Source organism: Hemibagrus wyckioides, linkage group LG26 (genome assembly GCF_019097595.1).
Source record: "Hemibagrus wyckioides isolate EC202008001 linkage group LG26, SWU_Hwy_1.0, whole genome shotgun sequence".
NCBI lineage: Eukaryota > Metazoa > Chordata > Actinopteri > Siluriformes > Bagridae > Hemibagrus > Hemibagrus wyckioides.
In genome coordinates, this window is record NC_080735.1 from 9,393,263 (window position 1) to 9,413,968 (window position 20,706).

Here is a 20,706-nt window from a genome sequence, read left to right on the forward strand (position 1 = left end):
TAGGAGGATCGATAGAATTGGGTTCACAGCTTCACTGATGGAGCTGAATTTCTTTATTCTTTAATCAGAGTGGATAGTACATCATGATTGGACATTACAGTTCTAAACTGGATTTATCACATTCCAGTTTACATTGGGAGTGTCACGAATGTGTTAAATGTAGTTCTCACAGCAGGAAGTAGGCTAATCGCATCGCTCATAGAATTATCCTGTGCTTAATGTGCAACTCCAGCACACTGTATAATCTAAATTGATCTAAATGCACACAAGTCAATGCAAACTGATTTGCATCCATTTGATTAAACCAGGGTTGCAGGATATCACCTGTTTGATCTTAAGCTTGAGTTATAGTCTCCCTGTGACTGTGTGGATTCTCTAGTTAAAAAAAACCCTCTGGAGTGGGGATTGGCTGCACTAAATTGAAATCCCATTCAGGGTGAAACCCCACCTCCATCCCAGTGTTTCTACTGGAGCTACTGCAGCCTTGACCAGGATAAAGTGCTGACTGATGATGAACAGATGAATAAGGAAAAACAGGAGGTATGGGACACATTTTTGCAACATTGCATTGCATCAACATCAACATCTCCAAGCATCAATGGTCAACCCCAAATCCTCCTAATGCCCAGTTTAGCCAGGAAACTCTTATCTATTCACTGATTGGTTTCCTTAACACTGGATTCACTGGTATCTTGCCACATTGCAATATGTGTGCGAATTCTACCTTCCTCCTTCCTTACCACTGTATAGATCTGCAATGAGGAGCTCTTCCTACCTCCTATCTCCACATTTGAGCATGTCTAAGTCTTTGTACTGGCTCAGAAGCAGCCGATTTTCATCTGCCAAGACCAAACCTACCTACATTCCATTTCTATCAATAAAAGCAGTTCCAGCTTTTTTCAAAAATTGTGAAACAATTTGAGAATTTTGTGCTTTTTTTTGTGGAAAAAAACTACTTTAATTGCAAGCACATGACTCCTACAGAGGGCTTTGGGGGAATGTGTGTTGTGAAGAAACATCTGTTCTGAAAATTGTGACCAAGCTTCTTCGAATATCACAGATTTTGCATCAATTTCTGCCATCCCAAAATTGCAAAATCCTGAACGAGGTCATGGCGATAGGATTTAAACCTAGCTAACATAGACTCTATTAATGCAATTGTTAGTTTGCCACTTTCGGGTGCTAAAAATCAATGTGATTATAGTACTACAAGTGTTCAATGACCAAAAGTATGCAAATGCTTCAAAATAAGACAGTATAAGACAAAACCCTATTCATCACGATGGAGCGTCTGCACACTGTCACCGAACCCCGTCCTGTCTTTCATCCCCTGTTGACCTTGGCAGAGAAAACATTAAAGTGCTGAGCTCCAGTGCAATTCACCTCTATTTTCTTAAACAAAGCCCCTCCAAATCAAACTCGCCTTTTCCTGAAAGTCAGACGCAGTCCCCAGAAAGTCAACTTTGCCTGGTCAGAATTCCCAAGGAAGGAGCGAGAGGAAGAACTTCACGTCTCTCCAATGAATAGTTTGGTCAGTGTCTTTAGTTCATCAGGCATCTTGAGCGGTGGGATAAGATGTCATGAAGCCGTTTCACACCAGCGTGAAGGAAAATATGAGTTTTTTTGTTCATCGAAATGTGTTCTCAGAGCATTAAGTATCATGAGTAGTTTAGTTAGGCCACCAGTCAATTTTCTGCTCTCGGAAGAGATTTCAAGAACCAAAACTCACAGCTGAGGACTGCATTCTTGCGGTAATCCCACTGTGCCCAGGGGACCAGACCAGGGCTTATGCAGTGCGGGACTAAATGTAATAGTACAATGTACGTGTGTGTTATAATTAGCATGACCAACTGGGAAAAAATCAGCAAAACAAACAAAAAAAAAAACAAGCTTTCCATTTTCCAATTCCAAGCTTTAATTAATTAACAGATTGAGCCTTTAACCAACTGCAAAAAAAAAATCAAACAAACATTAAAGCTGCATACAAAGCCAAAATCTCAGTATTCATAAATCAGTAGGTAAAACATTCCCTGATGATCTACAGCTTCCACCGAAATTCTGCAATATACAAACAACGGACACTGAGATTTTCCTATAATGCAACAGGAAGAGCTGAGCATACAGCTGAGGTTAAACTGTACTTATTTAACAACACCTGAGTAAATTGCTAAAGATTAAAATATAATTTGAAAAAAAAATTTGAAAAAAAAAAAATCATAAAGATAATTATGACATCATAGGTCACATGACAAAACCAAAATAGAGGATGTAGTATGTCCTGATTGTATTCACACTACACACGTATACTGATCAGTATGTACTGTATGAACAGCTGAGCAGTAGCTACTGAATCAAATGCAGCAGGTACTGAATCAAATACAGAAGGTACTGAATTCAATGCAGCAGGTACTGAATCAAATACAGTAGGTAGGTATGGAATCGAATGCAGCAGGTACTGAATCAAATGCCGTAAGTACCAAATCGAATGCAGTAGGTACTGAATCAATTGCATTAGGCATCGAATTCAATGTAGTCGGATCTGAGTCAAATGCAGTATGTACTGATTCAAATGCATTAGGTACCAAATCACATGCTATAGTTACTGAATCAAATGCAGTAGGCTCTGAATCAAATGCAGTAGGTACTGAATTTAATGCAGTAGGTACTGAATTGAATGCACTAGGTACTTAATTGAATGTAGCAGGATCTGAATCAAATGTAGTAGGTACTGAATCAAATGCAGTACCTACTGAATCAAATGCAGAAGCTTCTGAATCAAATGCAGTACGCACTGAATCGAATGCAGCAGGTACTGAATCAAATGCCGTAGGTACCAAATCGAATGCAGTAGGTACTGAAACAAATGCATTAGGCATTGAATTCAGTATAGTCGGATCTGAATCAAATGCAGTATGTACTGATTCAAATGCAGTAGGTACCTAATCAAATGCTGTAGTTACTGAATCAAATGCAGTAAGTTCTGAATCAAATGCAGTAGGTACTGAATTTAATGCAGTAGGTACTGAATCAAATGCACTAGGTACTTAATTGAATGTAGCAGGATCTGAATCAAATGTAGTAGGTACTGAATCAAATGCAGTACCTACTGAATCAAATGCAGGAGCTCCTGAATCAAATGCAATAGGCACTGAATCAAATGCAGTTGGTACTGAATTGAATGCAGGAGATACTGAATCTTATGCAGTAGGTACTGATTCGAATGCAGGAGATACCGAATCTAATGCAGTAGGTACTGATTCGAATGCAGGAGATACCGAATCTAATGCAGTAGGTACTGAATTGAATGCAAGAGGTTCTGTCACAGTACACAGTTTGGGATGCACGCTGAGTTTTCCTATTTAAGCCCATTAACTGATCTCTGCTAATCTTATTAGAACACCGCAGCAATGTCTTCTGCTTTACGTTGTGGTTGTGTGCTGCGTAAAACCTCAATTAACTCATTAACTTATTACATTTCAATTTGACCCAATTACTTTAGTTCAGCACGGTCATTGACGTTAAAGCTAATTACGATGATATTTGCAACTCAGTGGTGTTATCAGGTGCTTACTACATAAACGTCTTCCACAGCAGAAGTTTGGATAGTTTTACTAGTTTCACACTGATGCATTAAACAATGTTAAGGTTGCATGTGAGGGAAACGTTAATCCTTATCCTACATCAGGATATCAGAGCTGAAGTTAGAGAAAGAGAAGAAAAACATGGGTCAGAAAAGTTTAGGGGAAAAAACCACAGGTCAGTGGAGTTTGATGGAGTAGATGTTAAGACACATTAGCATGCTTCATGGTCCAGTGGACCCTCTCAGACTGGAGACAACTGTTCATATGAGATAGACTGGAGATGAAGACTGAAGGAAGACTGCATGACCTCCTTGTTGATCTGCTGTAGTCTGGACTAACCTTATTGACTTGTGTGTCTCGAGATGCCACGGAAACAGGGGACAGCATGTTGGACAGATGAATGCTGGTCTCTCTACACTGACCTTACAAAATGTAGAACTGCTGAACGATTTGCCTAGACATCATTTTCACCTTTTATTAGTTTCTTTAGCCATCAAGACATTATTTTCGGACACTTTTTGGTTTCGGAACAGATCCGTATATAAAGTAATGACAGACTGTAAGTGATATTGCAACTGAATGCTGCGGAGATGGGTTTTTTTTTTGTAGGCCAACCCGGAAGTTGTTACATCACTCTGGTTCCCTTAACAAAAAGCCAGTAGGATTTTTTTCCATTGGAGTTTTTAGGATTCAGCACTCCACTTGCATCACCACACTGAAGAAACCTTTAAGATTTCTGGCTTTGTTCTGTTTTGCATTAAAAACTTCAGAGATTCCATCCAGTGCCTTGTAAAAGGTTTTTTTTTGTAGTGTTACAAAACTAAATTAGAATTGTACTCAAATCATTTAATCAATAGTCTTACTGAATAGTCATAATAACATTATTTCCCCCCCAAAAAAACCCAGAAAAGTTGGGATTGTATACGTATTCAACCCTCTCGCCTCCCCCCAGTTGCGTTCTAGTGCAAGCAGCAGCTGCCATCAGAAGTCACATAATCAGTTGAATAGAGTTCACCAGTGTGCAATTAAAATGTCACATGATCTCAATATAAATATGCCTGTCCCTGGAAGAGTCCTGAAAGAACTCTACGAGAACTAAAAAGCTATAGGGGAAGAGAATTAATCAGGATTGGGTTATTAAAAAAACAAAGCCACAGATTTTTTAAGGCACCATTACTTTTGGTATTAAACCAGGAAAGAAGCCCAATGGTGAACGTGTCAGGACAGTGAGGAAGACATTAGTCAGAGACTCGACACTGGACACTTACAGTAAGCAATCAACTAAAATTCTTCTACCACATTGTTTCCCAGTTCAACCAAAAGTCCACCCTAAACCTCCAGAAGCTGTTTTCAGAGCTCCCAATCAAACCCAGAAGTCTTTGTGCAAAGCTGTTATGATTAATGCTTCTTACTTGTTGCCACTACTATCTGCTGCCCACAACAATATTCACGAGTCCCTAGGACACACACAGACATATACACATGTCCTACTATATAATATATATGTACACACACGTGCAGGTCATTCAATAAGTTATCCATATGTAACCTGCTCGTGGAACAATGGCGTTGGCAACCTGGCACAAATCCAGCCGCTAAGCGGTGCAGCTGTTTAGTGTCATGTAATTCTGACCTACTTAAGATGACAACGTTGTGCTAGAAAGGATATTCTTCTCTTTTTTTTTTTGCATACAATTTTACTAGCTGAAGGTGTGTGAGACAAGGAAGAAGGGACAGATCTGTGTTTGATCTTCACGGTCAGCGCTAGGATGTGGTTTTAGCGGTGCTGTTTATCATTAACCAAACAACTATTTGCGAAATACCGACGTTATATCTGAACAGGCATTCCTGCAATATCTGTCGCCCCGTTCCTTTACATTTACATTCGCAAACGTCCTTGGGAATAAGATATCCAAATATGGTTACATTTATAATAACGTGTCAGACATAGATGCGGCGGAGATGAGAGCGAAACATCTTGCTATGTGTTAAAACACGAGGCACGGCCGTATGGTATTTGACCTCGACAGAGTTGGTATTTGACCTCTTGACCCGAGGACGCTGAGCTTTTCCATAATTAAAAAGCCACAGAAAGGCCTAATAAAACACTTCTTAAAGGTTAAGCATTGTAAATACGCGGGCGGGTTTTAATCTCCACGCCGGTATTTGAATAACGAAGTCTGTCTTGCTTGTTAAAATATTTACAGAAAAGTCTATAAAAGCACACAGCGTGTACGTTTTACAGATGTGCTAAGAGCTCGCCGATGTTAAACAGCTCAGCTCTTTCCATGGCAGGAGACACATCGGTTCGAAGGTGCAGCATCATACCGATTAGGACGTGGCCGATAGATGATATCTGTTTAAACCAAACGCAGTGTTCGCTTCCATGAAGCGATTTTTGCCTGATTGTAGTAACCTGCAAATAATTATTGAAAAGTGAATAAACTCTGCCTCACATCTACAGGTCTATAGGTTGGGTAATTTGCAGGACAACCACTTTAAACACTACTTCTTCTAATCAGAGTCATCTTAAACCAGGCACAGTGAGTTCTCCTCTCTCTCTCTTTCGAGAGAGAAGTTTAGATAATCATCCAATCAGTGCCGTGAGCGTTCCTGCCTCGCGATTGTGATCACAATTACAATAAAAGGTGCCACTCATTGGAGTGTTTTGGTCTTTCTGAAATGTTTTACGTGATCCAATTAGACCTAATGTTTTAGAGCTAAGTGCTTTCATACTTTATTACTCCGAACTCCTGGCTATTAAGCCTAATGCGATTGCATGAAAGTGTTCGAATGTTACATCAGACAAGCATTAGTGTTACTCTTATTCCGAATCACGTACGTCTCAGCGCCTAACAAGGCAACATTCTTTCTGGCTTGGCGTCGGCCTGTTTGCAGAATGAGTGGCAGGGAAAAGTAAACAGCCTCAGGCACGGGGAGGGCGAGTCGTAATGGGTTGTAAAGGCACGTGCTGCGATGCACAGGAGATCTTCACAAGACAAAGAGATCCTAATTGAGCAAGAGAAGGAATTTGCGACTTGTCGTTGCTGGCAGATCTGTCGACCGGGGTGCCACGGTGCTGACGAGCGTGTTTGAGCAGGAATGTGTCCATTGTGTTGCTTTTACATCAATCAGACAAGACACTGGAAGGTTTCAGAAATCCTGTTTGTCTTAAGATCTCTACACGGATAATATACAAACGCCTGCTGATGTTAATCCCAAAATCCAGCCTATGCTAATACATTTCACACACTTGCATGTGTGATATTGATTATTTAGAAACTTTGGTCAAACACCTTACAAATGAAGTGACTGAGGTCAATTCGGTGGAACCGTCCAAGTGTAGCGCTTCCAGAATGCTTGGCGTTCATCTTCCTCTTCCCTTCTAAGGCTTTGCGTGTGTAAATCCTGAGCGAATGTGAAATGGCAGCAGATAAAGTGGATAAAAGCGGAGGCTAATCCTTTGAGATATTGAAGCAGAGGGCCATGGTATGCCTCGAACGTCACTGCAAGAAAAAACCCTGACTGTTAAGATGAATTCAAAAGTTTATGCTCTGGCAACCTAAGAGCAAGCACGCACTTACTCGCACCCTTCCCCCGCCTTCTTTTACGCCATCTCTCCCTCATTCTGTATACCTCAGAGTAGTAAGCTGGAATGCAGGCTATTTTTTTAGTGTTGATGCCAGAAAACTGACAAAATGAACCATTACGTTTTGTTTACACAAGCCCAATTATGAGAATATAACCCATCGATCAGAGAGAACTCCTGACGTCATGATCCAGGGTTTAATTGAAACACCTGAAGGCATGGTGGGAATGCCGCTGAATTCAGACATTTACACAATTAATTCGTTTAGTCATTCATTCATTCATTCATTCATTCATTCAGTTCAGTCAGTCAGTCATTCATCTTCATTAACAGGTTTATTCTGGGTTGTGCCAGATCCTCAGCCTCTCCCAGGAATACTGGTGGGAATTCACTCTGGATGGGATGTCCACTGCAAGTTCACACATCTATACACTCATTCACACCTAGCAGTAATTTGGAGTCCACCAGTAGCATGATGTTAGGAGGTCAGAGGAAACCCAGGAAACTCCGCCCACATTCCTATTGTAACTAAACACTAGTACATTCTGATTCCATATGTTGAAAATTTAACTTGCATCGCTTTGAGTCAAATAAGAAAAAATAGATCCCCCTTTTGCATATCAGTGGCCAGCGACTTGTGAAGAGTTATCGCCCCATAAATGCATCACCTTTACGGCTGAGGGAACGCTGTAATACATTTCTTACCCACGATTCATAAAGTGGAAGATTGTGTCAATGGTATCTATTATACATATTGTTTTTCACACTAAAATGTTTCCTGAGGTCTGAATCTGAGTCGGTTTGTTCCCGGTGCCCTGCAGTGTTCCTCTGGTTTCAGACTCAACCCCGGTGCATTTGTGTTTATGTTACATCATCAGAAACTCATGCATGGAGAACACAACCATACCGACTCACTATATTTTTGTTTCTTTATTATTTTGGTGCTATTATATGCAGCAGTAAGTCACCTCAACTCTTCCCACAATGTTCCCCTGCCACTCATGCTACACATGTGTTGTGAAAATTAATGAGCAGCTAAAACACACGGGTTACTTTACTTCCTGAACGAGTGTGGACCCAAGTTGCCTTCAAGTTCATGGGAATTGTGGCAACCGAACTCACACCACCTCCTACAGGATGTTTTGGGTTCGGTACCACGGTGCGTTTCCTTGTTCATGTTAAAGCTTTCACATTATTGATGTTTCAGACAGTGTAAAATCTCACTTGATTAACTAGTCAGTGTTAGATTTTGGGGCTTTGTATCCTAATTACAGCCCTATTAGGAGGTAAGTCTGAATATAATTCCATGTGTTTATAATAGCCTTCAGTTTAATCAGATTAGTTCCAGTCATAACTACAGCACCATGGTTAAGTCTTGTACTGTTCAGATGTGTGACTGCACCATGACCCCGTCTCTCACCACTGATCCGCTGCAGCTTATGAGAAAGCAGGGGGATAAATCAACATGGCCGGAGGATACACTGACACAGTCGGAAGGTACACTGACATGGCCGGAGGATACACCAACATGGCCGGAGGATACACTGACATGGCTGGAGGATACACCGACACGGTTGGAGGATACACTGACATGGCCGGAGGATACACCAACATGGCCGGAGGATACACCGACATGGTTGGAGGATACACTGAAATGGCCGGAGGATACACTGAAATGGCCGGAGGATACACTGAAATGGCCGGAGGATACACTGAAATGGCCGGAGGATACACTGACATGGCTGGAGGATACACTGATGTGGCCGATGGATACACCAACATGGCCAGAGGATACACCGACACGGCCAGTACAAGTCAGACATTATTTTTGCACTTGATTATATTTTAACAGCTAAATTAATCCAAACAAAAACATATCCTAGATTGTAAAAGGCTCCCTATTCCTTTTATACACTAGTGCACTACATTTTCAGTGAATACTGGCTTCTGCACCCTAAGTAGTACACTATAGGAAGAAATTCCACCTTTGCATTTCCAGTAATTTAAACCTACCGTTTCCCAGCATCACATTTCTCATGCCAGTGAACACCAAGCTCATGTTTAGGTTCTTCACCACATCCTGTCATTGCGTTGTTACCACACTGTGTTCACCTGTTCCGTGTTAGTCCTTGATTAGGCCTCTGTTTTGTCATTGTTTACTGTGAAGTCTTTTCATGCATTTAGTAAATTGCACCCAAACTTGGATTGGTGAGTTCTGTATGTCTTTTTTAACTTCTTGGTTTTGAGCCTCACCTGTTTCTGTTTATGGATTATCCCTATCTAAGCTTAGATACCTGTGTTTTTGACCTCTTTTACAGCCTGTGGTTATGGCAGACTCTCACTACACGTAATACAGACGACAACTCCCCTTTTCAGATAATCAGCAACTTCTCTCAGGATTGAGATTTGCTCTGATATCTGTGCTATTTCAGGACTGAGATGTGTTTGTGATTATCCCTCTGTATATCTCTATTTTTCCCCCTGCCTACACGCACACACACGCACACAAAAGACTTTTTCAAGTCTTCATGGAGAGTGGAGACTAACAGCAAACAATCTTTAACCTTTTTTTACCGGTACGCTAGGGTTCTATGTAGCCAGTGGAATGGAAATCGACTTATCAGACTTTTTCAATCAGTATAAACAAATGAATTATTTCATTTCTGCAAGTCTGAAACAAAATGAGTCAACACTGTTGGCTTTCAGTGTGAGTTGTTTGTTTTTCCATTTGTTGGATAACCTTTACGGAGAATTTTAGTGGTTGAAAAAACAAGCACTTGGGACATATCAGTGAGCGGCAATGGGTTTGGTAACAAATTTACTTTGCGTGTTTTTGTTTTTCTGGAACTTTCTATAAATATATTCCCCCATGTCGGCTAGGTGAAAACAAAAAACTTCTTGAAGAATAAAGGGTCTGCTTCCATATAAGCGCCACTGTGGAGTATGACAATGCATAGGACTTCAATGCTGAAACTGAACACTAGCAAACAGACACAGATTGCATTTCTTTTTGGCCTCCAGGACAAAGAGTTAAAGTGCAGTGTTGAAACTCTTGATATTTCTGATCCGCTGTTGACACCTTTCACTAAAAGCACTTTCAGAGACAATTGCTTGTGTGTTCCAGCTTGATTCCAAACACCCGTAATGATGCCAAATGATCAAAACAATCCAAAACAATGTCGTCAAGGACTTTGTTGACTCCAGCTTTGCGAGTGCATACCACTACGTTCTGCATCTCTTCAATAGCAGCCCTGACAGCACTGTTGCGTAACAACAACTTGTTATTATATTAAGCTAGATCTAAAAAAAAAAAAAAGAAGAAGCATGAGAGGTCTCAAGGTGCACTGCAATTACAAATCCACTCTTGTTTTGATGTGTAATCTGACGTAGGAGGCCATGCTGTGGTGTTTTCTCTCCTTTGTGGTTGGTGTTGGATTCTAATAGTCTAATAGTGTCACAGACTAGACCAGGTGGCCGGGATAATGCTTCCCAATGCAGGAGAAGAAGAAAAAAAAGCCCTGGAATGTTCTTATGTTCAGCAAAACAGTGTTAACAGCTCCCAAACACATGCTGTAACACACAGACACACAAAGATAGTGCACACACCGGCTTGTGCGTTCAAACACACACACATACCTTTCTTTTCATTTCCTCCAAACAAAGACTGCAAACTGATTCTACAGAATCACCAACACTAAGTCTTTCAGCAGTGACATCTTGATAGGAGAACTCAAGTCATGGAAAAGATCAAAACAGATTCGGTCAACGCTGTAAACACGCTCGGATACAGAGTGTAGATTTGAGTCAGTCTGATGTCCATCTGAGGTCCATTTGTTGACTCAAGTTGAACCATGGAACGGTTTATTAGAAATACTATTTAACTTCCAGCCTTGCTTGAACACTTAAAATAAATAAATAAATATTATTTAGATTTATTTAAATTTTATTTTAATTGATTTATTTTCTAATTTTCCTTTCTTCATTTTTTAAATACGATTTTCTTCCTTAATTTTTATTCTGGATTTTTTATATTGTTGTAAAGATGCTGATAAAAGTGAATGGAATTGAAATTCATATTTTATATGAAATTCAAAAATCATTTAGGGGTTCTTTATTCTTATTCTTATTATTACTATTCTATACAAATTTAGTCGAGAAAATACAAATAAAGCTACTTCAAATTTATTCCAACAAACAATATTTGTCTATTTAAAAATATCATTTGTCGAATTATCTATAGTATTAATAAAAGCAAAACTCCGCCCTCTTATTGGTGTTTCTATCGTTACAGAAATTGAATAAACTATAAAAAGAGGTTCCACTGATTCCTGTTCAAAATGTTAAATTATAACGACTATAGCTATAACAAAAAAAAAAGACCAAAATAAACTTGAGTAGCTGCTAATTGTTCTATTTAATCTTTTCTTAAACACATCATTCGTAAACAAAGTTTCGATTGGCCAATACACTCTTATAGAACTGTAGGGTTCTATATAGAACTGCAGGGTCCCTGCAAAGAGGTCAAAAGGGTCCCAAAGAGATCTGCTGTATCAGTGTGTTTACTTTATTCTGCTGTATTTTGTGATTGTCTTTTCAGTTGCATTGTGAACTTGCATTCGATGTCACTTTGCATGATTATATAATATTATTGTTATTATAACAAGAAATGAATGAACCCATAAAAGATTCTGTAGGGAATGAGAAAGTACTCTACTTAAATAGTAAACCCTATGAAGAACCTAGAACCTAATCTGAAGTACCTGATAGACCCTGCATGGCTCTGTATAGAAGCTTTTAAGCTTCTAAGAGTGTACAGAAGAACAGAGTTTAAAGCTCTCATGTGTCTCAGAGTTCAGCGTGGCGTCAGACGGACCTCCTCAGAGAGTATTTTCTCTCTTGTGGTCAACACGGCCTCAATACTGACCTAATCAACGCTCACGTGAATGCTGAAGGTCTTGCTGTGTGTTCAGCAGTCAAACAAACACAATATTACATTAGAATATGACGTTTTTTATGTCCGATAATTTTATTATTTTGTCTGTTTTTACTCTTCTATTCTTATTTTTATTCCATTTGATTCCATTTGACTCGTACTGTGTATGACTGTGTACGTGATTAATAAATTGAATTTGAAATGTGTACTTATAAGATTTAGAATAAAATTGGATTAAAAATAAATCTAAACCTCACCGTGTTCCTGATTTCAACTGATCAGATCATATGCTAAAAGTATTAAAAGAAACACGTCGCACTCGTTTGATGTGGTTCACAAAACACCTCCAAAAACAAGTGTTCAGAATGACCGCCGTGAGAAAAGCATGCTCGTCGTACAGCAAAGCGTGCAAAAGTCACGTCTATGTACAGAAGTGTTTTCAGTAGCATCATTCAAGGTCTACAGTTTCTTGTTTCTCAGCTCTAAAAGGACAATAAGTCTTTGATTCGAGGCTACATCACAGGAAAAAAAGAGCTTCACCAGACAAAAAACGGAAAGAAGGCTAATATAAATAATCAGCAGGTCACTGAAAAGGATCAAGGGTCAGACACATGGCTTGTTTTTCTAGGTTTAGCATTTTTGCACGCACATCTGACAAAACTGTTGTGGCTTTAGGCCGTTTTTACACCTGGCTCGTTTGGAGAGTTTGTTTCAGGAACCTGGTGAGTTTTGTTCTCCCTTGGTTTGGTTCGTTTAGACTGACATGATCAAGCTGAGACCATGGTTCAATTCTGGAGAAATCATTGTGATGAGAAAGCAATCCGACCCAACGGATCAACCTGTATAGCAATGCATGATGGGTACCTTGTTACTAAGCATGTGTTTGGTTAGCTACCATGAATCACAGGTTTCTGGGTGCTGATAAATCTTTAATGATGAGAAACAATGTTGTCCTGATTAAATCTGGATTCTAGCTCAAAATGATAAAGTTAGCTGTGACTTTTGGTTAAAAAGAAAGTGACACATGCCTAGCTACAGACTAAAAATAACGTTCAAAACAAATAACGAAACAATTCCAAATAGAGGGTGCAAAAAGTCAAGAACAAAAAAAAAAAAACAGGAAAACAGTCACAGAAACAGGAAGATTCAAAAATAATGGAACACACATATAAACAGAGCAGGATCCAAATACAAAAGTCAACCAGGCAAAGTTCACTGAGGGCCAGAACAACATTATCCAAGAGAGATACGATCCAAACACGAGAAAGCAGACCGGAAGAACAGGAAAATACAGCAGAAAATATAAAAGCTTAGCAACGTCACAAATCAGAAGAAGCTAAGCATATACCTCACCAGGGGCACTAAAACAAAGGGCATGAGAATGTAGCGGACATATCTGTCGACCACTTTGAAATGGGACCCGTGACGTTGCGTGCTGCGACAGATTCAATATTCAACAGGGTGGAACGCTGATTACTAGCACAAGCCTGAAGCCTCAACTTCCACTGCCACTGCTCGGCCCCTGAGCAAGGCCCTTAACCCTCAATTGCTCGGTTGTATAAAATGAGATAAAAATATAAATCGCTCTGGATAACAGAGTCTGCTAAAATGGCAGAAATGTAAATGTGTTGGTGTAGATACAAAAAAAAAGAAATCTCCAAAGAGCAAGAAGCACACCCCATCACAATGAAGTCCCTGAACCTAACCCCAAATCATCCAGCTGCAGGAAGAAAAAGCCCTCCACCTTTAATCCGAGTCATAAGGTGCCACTGGACTAAACATACTCTTGAATAGTTTAAAAGAGCTACACTGACTTCACTGTTCATCTTAACCTGCTTAACATGCAGTAATAACCCTCATGCTGTCAGTAATAATATTTATGAAATATGGCTACATCATCTTTACACAACAGCGTCCAGTCAGGTTTAACTCAGGAATAACGGTGACGCCGCCTCAGGCACGGCAAACTAAACAAACAAAGCACAAAGCTCAGGGTTTCAACATCGCTTGAAAGTATTGAATTCACTCGGATGGTGGACGATGCGGTCCAGCTGGACTTTTAAAAACATGGTATGTGTAAAAGAGACCCTCCGGGGATATCTAATCCTGTTGTCAAGGTCTCTGTAGTTAAATCACAGGTCAGGTCCATCACAGAACAATTTGAATGAATAATTTCATTCAGTGCCTTATTTATATCAGTAACAGAGAATTGCTCCATGGGTATTTTACTGCTTAATTATGAGTTTATTATATCCATAAACATTCTGGGAAGCAACAACAACAGGATTAGTCCATGCTTGCTTGAGATATTTGTGAAAATCCTATTTTGTACCAAGTAAGTAAAAAATTCAATCTGAAGTATTTTTCCTAATTTTATTTTTTGGCTTACGTGTTCAAATATTTGTGTACCTGTTAGAATGGAATAGCTGTGTGTGTGTGTGTGTGTGTGTGTGTGGGAGAGAGAGAGAGAGAGAGAGAGAGAGACACAGGTGCTACTATGCGGTGCAATTGCAACACATGATTTAATTGTACAGATGGCAGTGCTGAGACAGAAAAGACACACCCAATTTCTCTTCTCCTAACAGATTTTCATAAGCGAGATATCTCAAGAATCACAAGACTGGTTGAACGTTTGTGTTACTCGCAGAGGAAGTGATTAGATCTTGGAAGTGATCCCCGCAGGGTCAAGGTCACAGTTGGGTCAAGTGTCTCACATTGTTGTTCTTATATTAAGAATATTGAGTGTATTTTTGGCACACAAATTTAGTAACAAGGTTAAAGGATTGTTGGTGGCAGAAGCACTCCTGTTGACACTGCTGTCGTTAAACCATAATAACCACACAGGATACTACAGTCAATATGATATCCATCCATCCATCCATCTATCTCTCCATTCTTCTACAATGCTTATTCTACTGGGTCACAGGGAACCTGGAGCCTATCCCAGGAGACTTGGGGCACAAGGCAAGATACAACTTGGACATGATGCCAGTCTATTACAGGACACAAACACACACACACACACACACACACATATTCACACACTAAAGACAATTTACAGATGCCAATCAATCTACAATGCAAGGAGGAAGCTCACATGGCAGAGGAGGAAATCGAACCCGACCACCAAACCAATGTGCCCTCAATATGATATAATAAAATAAAATAAAAACCCAGATAGTGTCTACTCAGTCGATTACAGCGTGTTCTGTGTGGACCTGTGTACACTTCTGATGTTTTGTAATTTCTTGAGGTGCTGTCAGTCAACACAGCGTGATGTCTTAGCGGTGATTTTGCATGATATACTTGCAACATTACAGCATTTCTGAGCGGTGTTACAGCTTTCAGTTTCAGTGTCAGTACCTACTGAACATTATAGCAAATAAACAAACATATAAATGACCTTATGTGGAAAGTATGAAGTAATCCAAATCATCATTCAGTACCGTAACTCTAAAGTTCTGGCTCTCCCTCTTTATACTGTACGTCTATTCCCTGTAGATAGTATCAGATAGTCTTGGAAGCCAATCTTCTAGACATCTTACACCTAGCAATGTGGACCAACAGCAGAGGCGTGTTTACAGCTGGCCAAAGGCGGTGTTTAAAAACCACAACCATGCTTGAGGTACATGATTCAGACACACTTTGCACTAAGACCCTGATCGTTTCCAACCGCATTGGTGTCACAACACGAGACAGTGCAAAGCTTCTTCATATCCAAACATTGCACCTTAAGTAGAAAATAATCTAAGCAATGCATCTGGAACAAGGTTAGGTCACATCATGTTTGTTTTTAGTGCAACTTCTGAGTGAAACTTCCCATTTTTTTACGCAATCTCTGGTTAACATATCGTCTAAACTCAAAGATCATTGAGTTTTGTTACACTTTTCCTGTCCATGTCACTGTTCAGAAGTTGTGCTAAATTAAAACCCTCACATAATTTCCTCACAGGAAACGCGCTGAAGCAGCACCATGGCGCTTGAAAAGCGCGCGACTTCCACTATTCAGCTACCAATATGTACATTTAAACACAAATATTCCGGTTTTAAAAGTATCCAGCGATGGATATTAACATCTGCTGCACTGATTAATGCAATGCAAAAGGAAATAAAGCAGAGCTGTTCACTGCGTTTCACTCTATTACTCCGTTGAATGCAACAAGGCACGCGCGAGCAGACAGGAATTGAGATATACTCACGAGATATGTAATGCGCCTGTCGACGAAAACCGAGTCCCCCATGTCTACAAATCCACATAGAAGAAATAAGCAAATTATCAGTTGGATCAAACTCCAGAGAAGAGGAGAAGAAGTGATCGCGGACTTGTCATCAATGCAAAGTGAAAAATGATGAGCTTAGAATAAAAACGCTCAGGTGCGTCGAAGCCTGGGGACGCGCGCGTCAAGGAACCGACAACGAGGTTGCAGTCGCTCATCCATTTCTTTATTTAGGTTTTCATTAAAAAAAAAAAGAAAAGAAGTGATGTTCTGTCCCGTTTTGATTGTTGATCTTCACTGCAGAGATGAAGCTGCTCGGATGGAGAGCTGAAGTTACTCAGATGGAGAGCTGAAGTTACTCCGCGCAGAGGAAGCGTTATAGGCGGAGCTCATCTCACAAGGGAGTGAAGAAAAACACACACACACACACACACACACACACACACACACATGCTCATCCAACCTGCTGACGAGCTGGCAGTTATTCCATTTCATACGAGGGGAAAAGAAACCCTCCTTATGATCTTAACCTGCTGTTATTCTTCCATAAGAGTCAGATAGTGTCAATTCTTACAAGTACACCTTGCAAAAGCATGAGCAGATAGAGTGCACTACCATTTAAGACTCTTTTTTTTTTTACGTAGATATGTTTTAAAAAAAATCCTTTAGAATATTACTTTCCAATAAAGAATACAATTACATTACAATAATAGGAGGGGAAAGCTTTCAGCTTTCTCTAGTTTATGGAAAAGTACTTAGGGTTTAAAAGAGTTTTCCTTACTTTCACATTATTTTTACATCTGTCAAGTACAAATAGGAATAAAACATACTTTTTTTTTCATTATTTGCCTGGAAAGAAGAGAAAGTGATACAATGTACCCCACTAACCCCTACATGACTAATCCTGCACTAGTACTCAATTAAGTATGAACTAATGATGAGTTACGGCATGTACTAATCATGAACTAACGATGAGCAAAGCTTAACTATGACATCATTAATTAATTAAGGAATTAATGACCTTCTTCATGACTAGCTGATGTTAGTACATGTTTGTTAGTCAGGCACAGTCTTTTCAGTCAACACTTTTTGGTTTTCTCTAGTTTGTGGAAAAGTACTTAGGTCTTAAAAGCGTTTGCCTTCTTGAATATTATTTTTACATCTGTCTAGTACAAATATGTGGTCTTGCTTTATGAATAAAACATATACTTTTTTTTCATTATTTGCCTGGAAAGAAGAGAAGTCAAGTGTTACAACGTTCCCCGCTCTCCCCTACATGACTAATCCTGCACTATTACTTACTTAAGTATGAACTAACGATGAGTTAAGGCAAGATCATGAACTAATGAAGAGCAAACCTTAACCTTAACTACGACATGATTAATTAATGAAGGAATTAATGACCTTCTCCGTGACCAGTTGATGTTAGTACATGTTAATAGTTAGGCACAACCTAACAATTTTCAGTTTTCTCTAGTTTGTGGAAAAGTACTTAGGTACTTAGGTTTCACATTATTTTCACATCTGTCTAGTACAAATATGTGGTCTTGTTTTATGAATAAAACTTACTTTTTTATTATTTGCCTGGAAAGAAGAGAAATCAAGTGTTACAACGTTCCCTTCTCTCCCCTAGATGACTAATTCTGCGCTAATACCTGAACTAATACTAATTAATACTAAATAGTACCAATCTTGAACTAATGAAGCGCAAGCCTTAAATACAAAATGAATAATCAATGAAGGAACAACGACCTCTTTAAATACACGATACTATGTTTGTTAGTTAATGTATGAATTAACACAAAGGAGTAAACTCAATCAATTTTGCTCTATAAGAAAGAATATGAATGAAAAATCACGAAGAAAGATAATCAAATCAATGAAGAAAGATAATATTAAATTTAATCATTTCATCTCAACATATTTTGCATTACACTCCATCAATTTCTCTTCCAATTACCCATCATGATAAAGCCAATCCTACATTTTGGTGCTGTTTTTGTTGCTTTTGTGTTGAATTTTTTGTTATTTCTGTAAGACTCTTCAATGCCACAAGGGGGACATTGCTAGTTATGGTGATATTTAAGGAGAAAAAAAGTAAACATCCAGGTTTTAGTAACAAACAGTCATATTATATTATGTTATATTAATGGGTAGTCCATTGTAGATGCAAATTAAAGCTCTGCCGCATCACTGAAACTAAAACAAGGATTCGATTTCAGAAGACGGAGCATAGAATTGATTAATTTTTGAAATCCTCCATCTGCTGGAGCAAGTAATATGCAAAAACCACAGCGACAGCTACGTTGTTAGCAACAAGCTAGCTGTGATGAGGATATTTTCTTCTTGTAGAGTCAGTGTTATAGTGAACATTTTTTCTTTTTTGTTTGATCTAAAGGAAATATTTGCATACACATTATAATGCATTAAAAAGTGAGAAGCACTACATTTTAAGCTTTAAAACAAAGGTGAATTTAAGTTTAAGCTTTAAAACAAAGGTGACACAACAAATGAAACATATACACCGATCAGGCATAACATTATGAGCAGTGAGAGGTGAAGTGTATAACACTGATGATCTCCTCATCATGGCACCTGTTAGTGGGTGGGATATATTAGGCAGCAAGTCAACATTTTGTCCTCAAAGTTGATGTTAGAAGCAGGAAAAATGGACAAGAGTAAGGATTTGAGCGAGTTTGACGAAGAGCCAAATTGTGATGGCTAGACCACTGGATCAGAGCATCTCCAAAACTGCAGCTCTTGTGGGGTGTTCCCGGTCTGCAGTGGTCAGTATCTATCAAAAGTGGTCCAAGGAAGCAACAGTGGTGAACCAGTGACAGGGTCATGGGCGGTCAAGGCTCATTGATGCATGTGGGGAGTGAAGGCTGGCCCGTGTGGTCCTGTTATCAAGCTACTGTTGCTCAAATTGCTGAAGAAGTTAATGCTGGTTCTGATAGAAAGCTGTCACAATACACGGTGCATGATGGGTCAGGGCTGTTTTGGCAGCAAACGGGGGACCAACACAATATTAATCATGTGGTCATAATGCTATGCCTGATCAGTGTATAAATATCTTATTTTTGAAGATGAATATGCAAGTACAATTTTCTGACACTGACACAGAAACACATTGGAAATGTCGCTATTTATTTACTGTGATATGGAGAAATGCCACTTTTCAGCCAATTTCGGCGCCTACGGTTGCTCACGCAATGACTTTTTATAGATCCTTTAACAGAACGCATGGTAGGGGGTGAGAGAAAACGTGAAGTGTGTTAGAGAGAGAGAGAGAAAGAGAGAGAGAGAGAGACAGAGAGAGAGAGGAAATGTACTAACTTGTGTAACTGCTGTAACATAATATCTCCTATTTGGAAGAGTGTGGGAGCATTCAAATAAAAATTCAAAGCCCAAAGACTATCTTACAAGTTACTCTGTTATATCCAACCAGCAACAGCAATAATCTTGTTTGTTAATTGACTTCTTCAGCATTGTGTATGGAGTCTGCCCAAATTCAAATGAAATCCCAAAACCCTTTGTGTTTGCATTTCTAATGCCTCGCACAGAAACCTGTCAATCATTCCTGGGGGTGGGGCTATACTATAGGGCGTGTTTGTATTTGCAAGCGATGTCCGTCACAGACGAGTTAGAGCACCTTGTGTTCCACGGCCAGGATGGAAAATGTGCTGAGCGTAAACTCCTGCAGCTTGTCATGAAAGATAAAAATGCCTCATCCTATGTTGGAGATATTTTTATAGTAAAATTCAGATTTGGGCACAAACTTCGATAAAAAAACAAAACAGTTTCTACAACATTTGAAGTCAAAGAATTCACAACGTCTGAATTATTGATATGATGTGAACTCAAAAGTAGGGTTTCATTAATATTGGCATCTGTGAGATACATGGGATTGCTGTGGATGGTGCCACCATGAAAAAGGTTTCGGACTGCTGTTGCTACTGTTGCTTTCAAATCTTCATTGAACATTTGTCATTGAATTAAGTTATTGAACACTGATAACTTCAACTTCACAGAAAAGACGTTAAGTTAAAACTAGAATGAATTCAGTAATTACGCTGGTGTGCATACTTACACCGATCAGGTACAGTATAACATTATGAGCAGTGAGAGGTGAAGTGAATAACACTGATGATCTCCTCATCATTGCACCTGTTAGTGGGTGGGATATATTAGACAGCAAGTGAACATTTTGTCCTCAAAGTTGATGTTAGAAGCAGGAAAAATGGGCGTGAGGATTTGAGCGAGTTTGACAAGGACCAAATTGTGATGCCTAGATGATTGGATCAGAGCATCTCCAAAACTGCAGCTCTTGTGGGGTGTTCCCGGTCTGCAGTGGTCAGTATCTATCAAAAGTGATCCAAGGAAGGA

At 39.4% G+C, this 20,706-nt stretch overlaps 1 protein-coding gene across 3 annotated transcripts in view; it reads right to left on the reverse strand.

Annotated features, from left to right (window-relative positions):
- LOC131347250 (rho GTPase-activating protein 6) overlaps positions 1-20,706 on the reverse strand; it is a 127,120-nt gene that overhangs the window by 53,438 nt on the left and 52,976 nt on the right. The window contains exon 1 of one of the 3 annotated variants that reach the window (XM_058381231.1): positions 16,303-16,673. The exons of the other annotated variants lie outside the window; for them this stretch is intronic. Within the exon in view, the coding sequence (XP_058237214.1) occupies positions 16,303-16,344 (42 nt within the window). The 5' untranslated portion in view covers positions 16,345-16,673. Of the gene's footprint in view, positions 1-16,302; positions 16,674-20,706 lie in introns of those variants that run through there. 3 annotated transcript variants of the gene reach the window in all.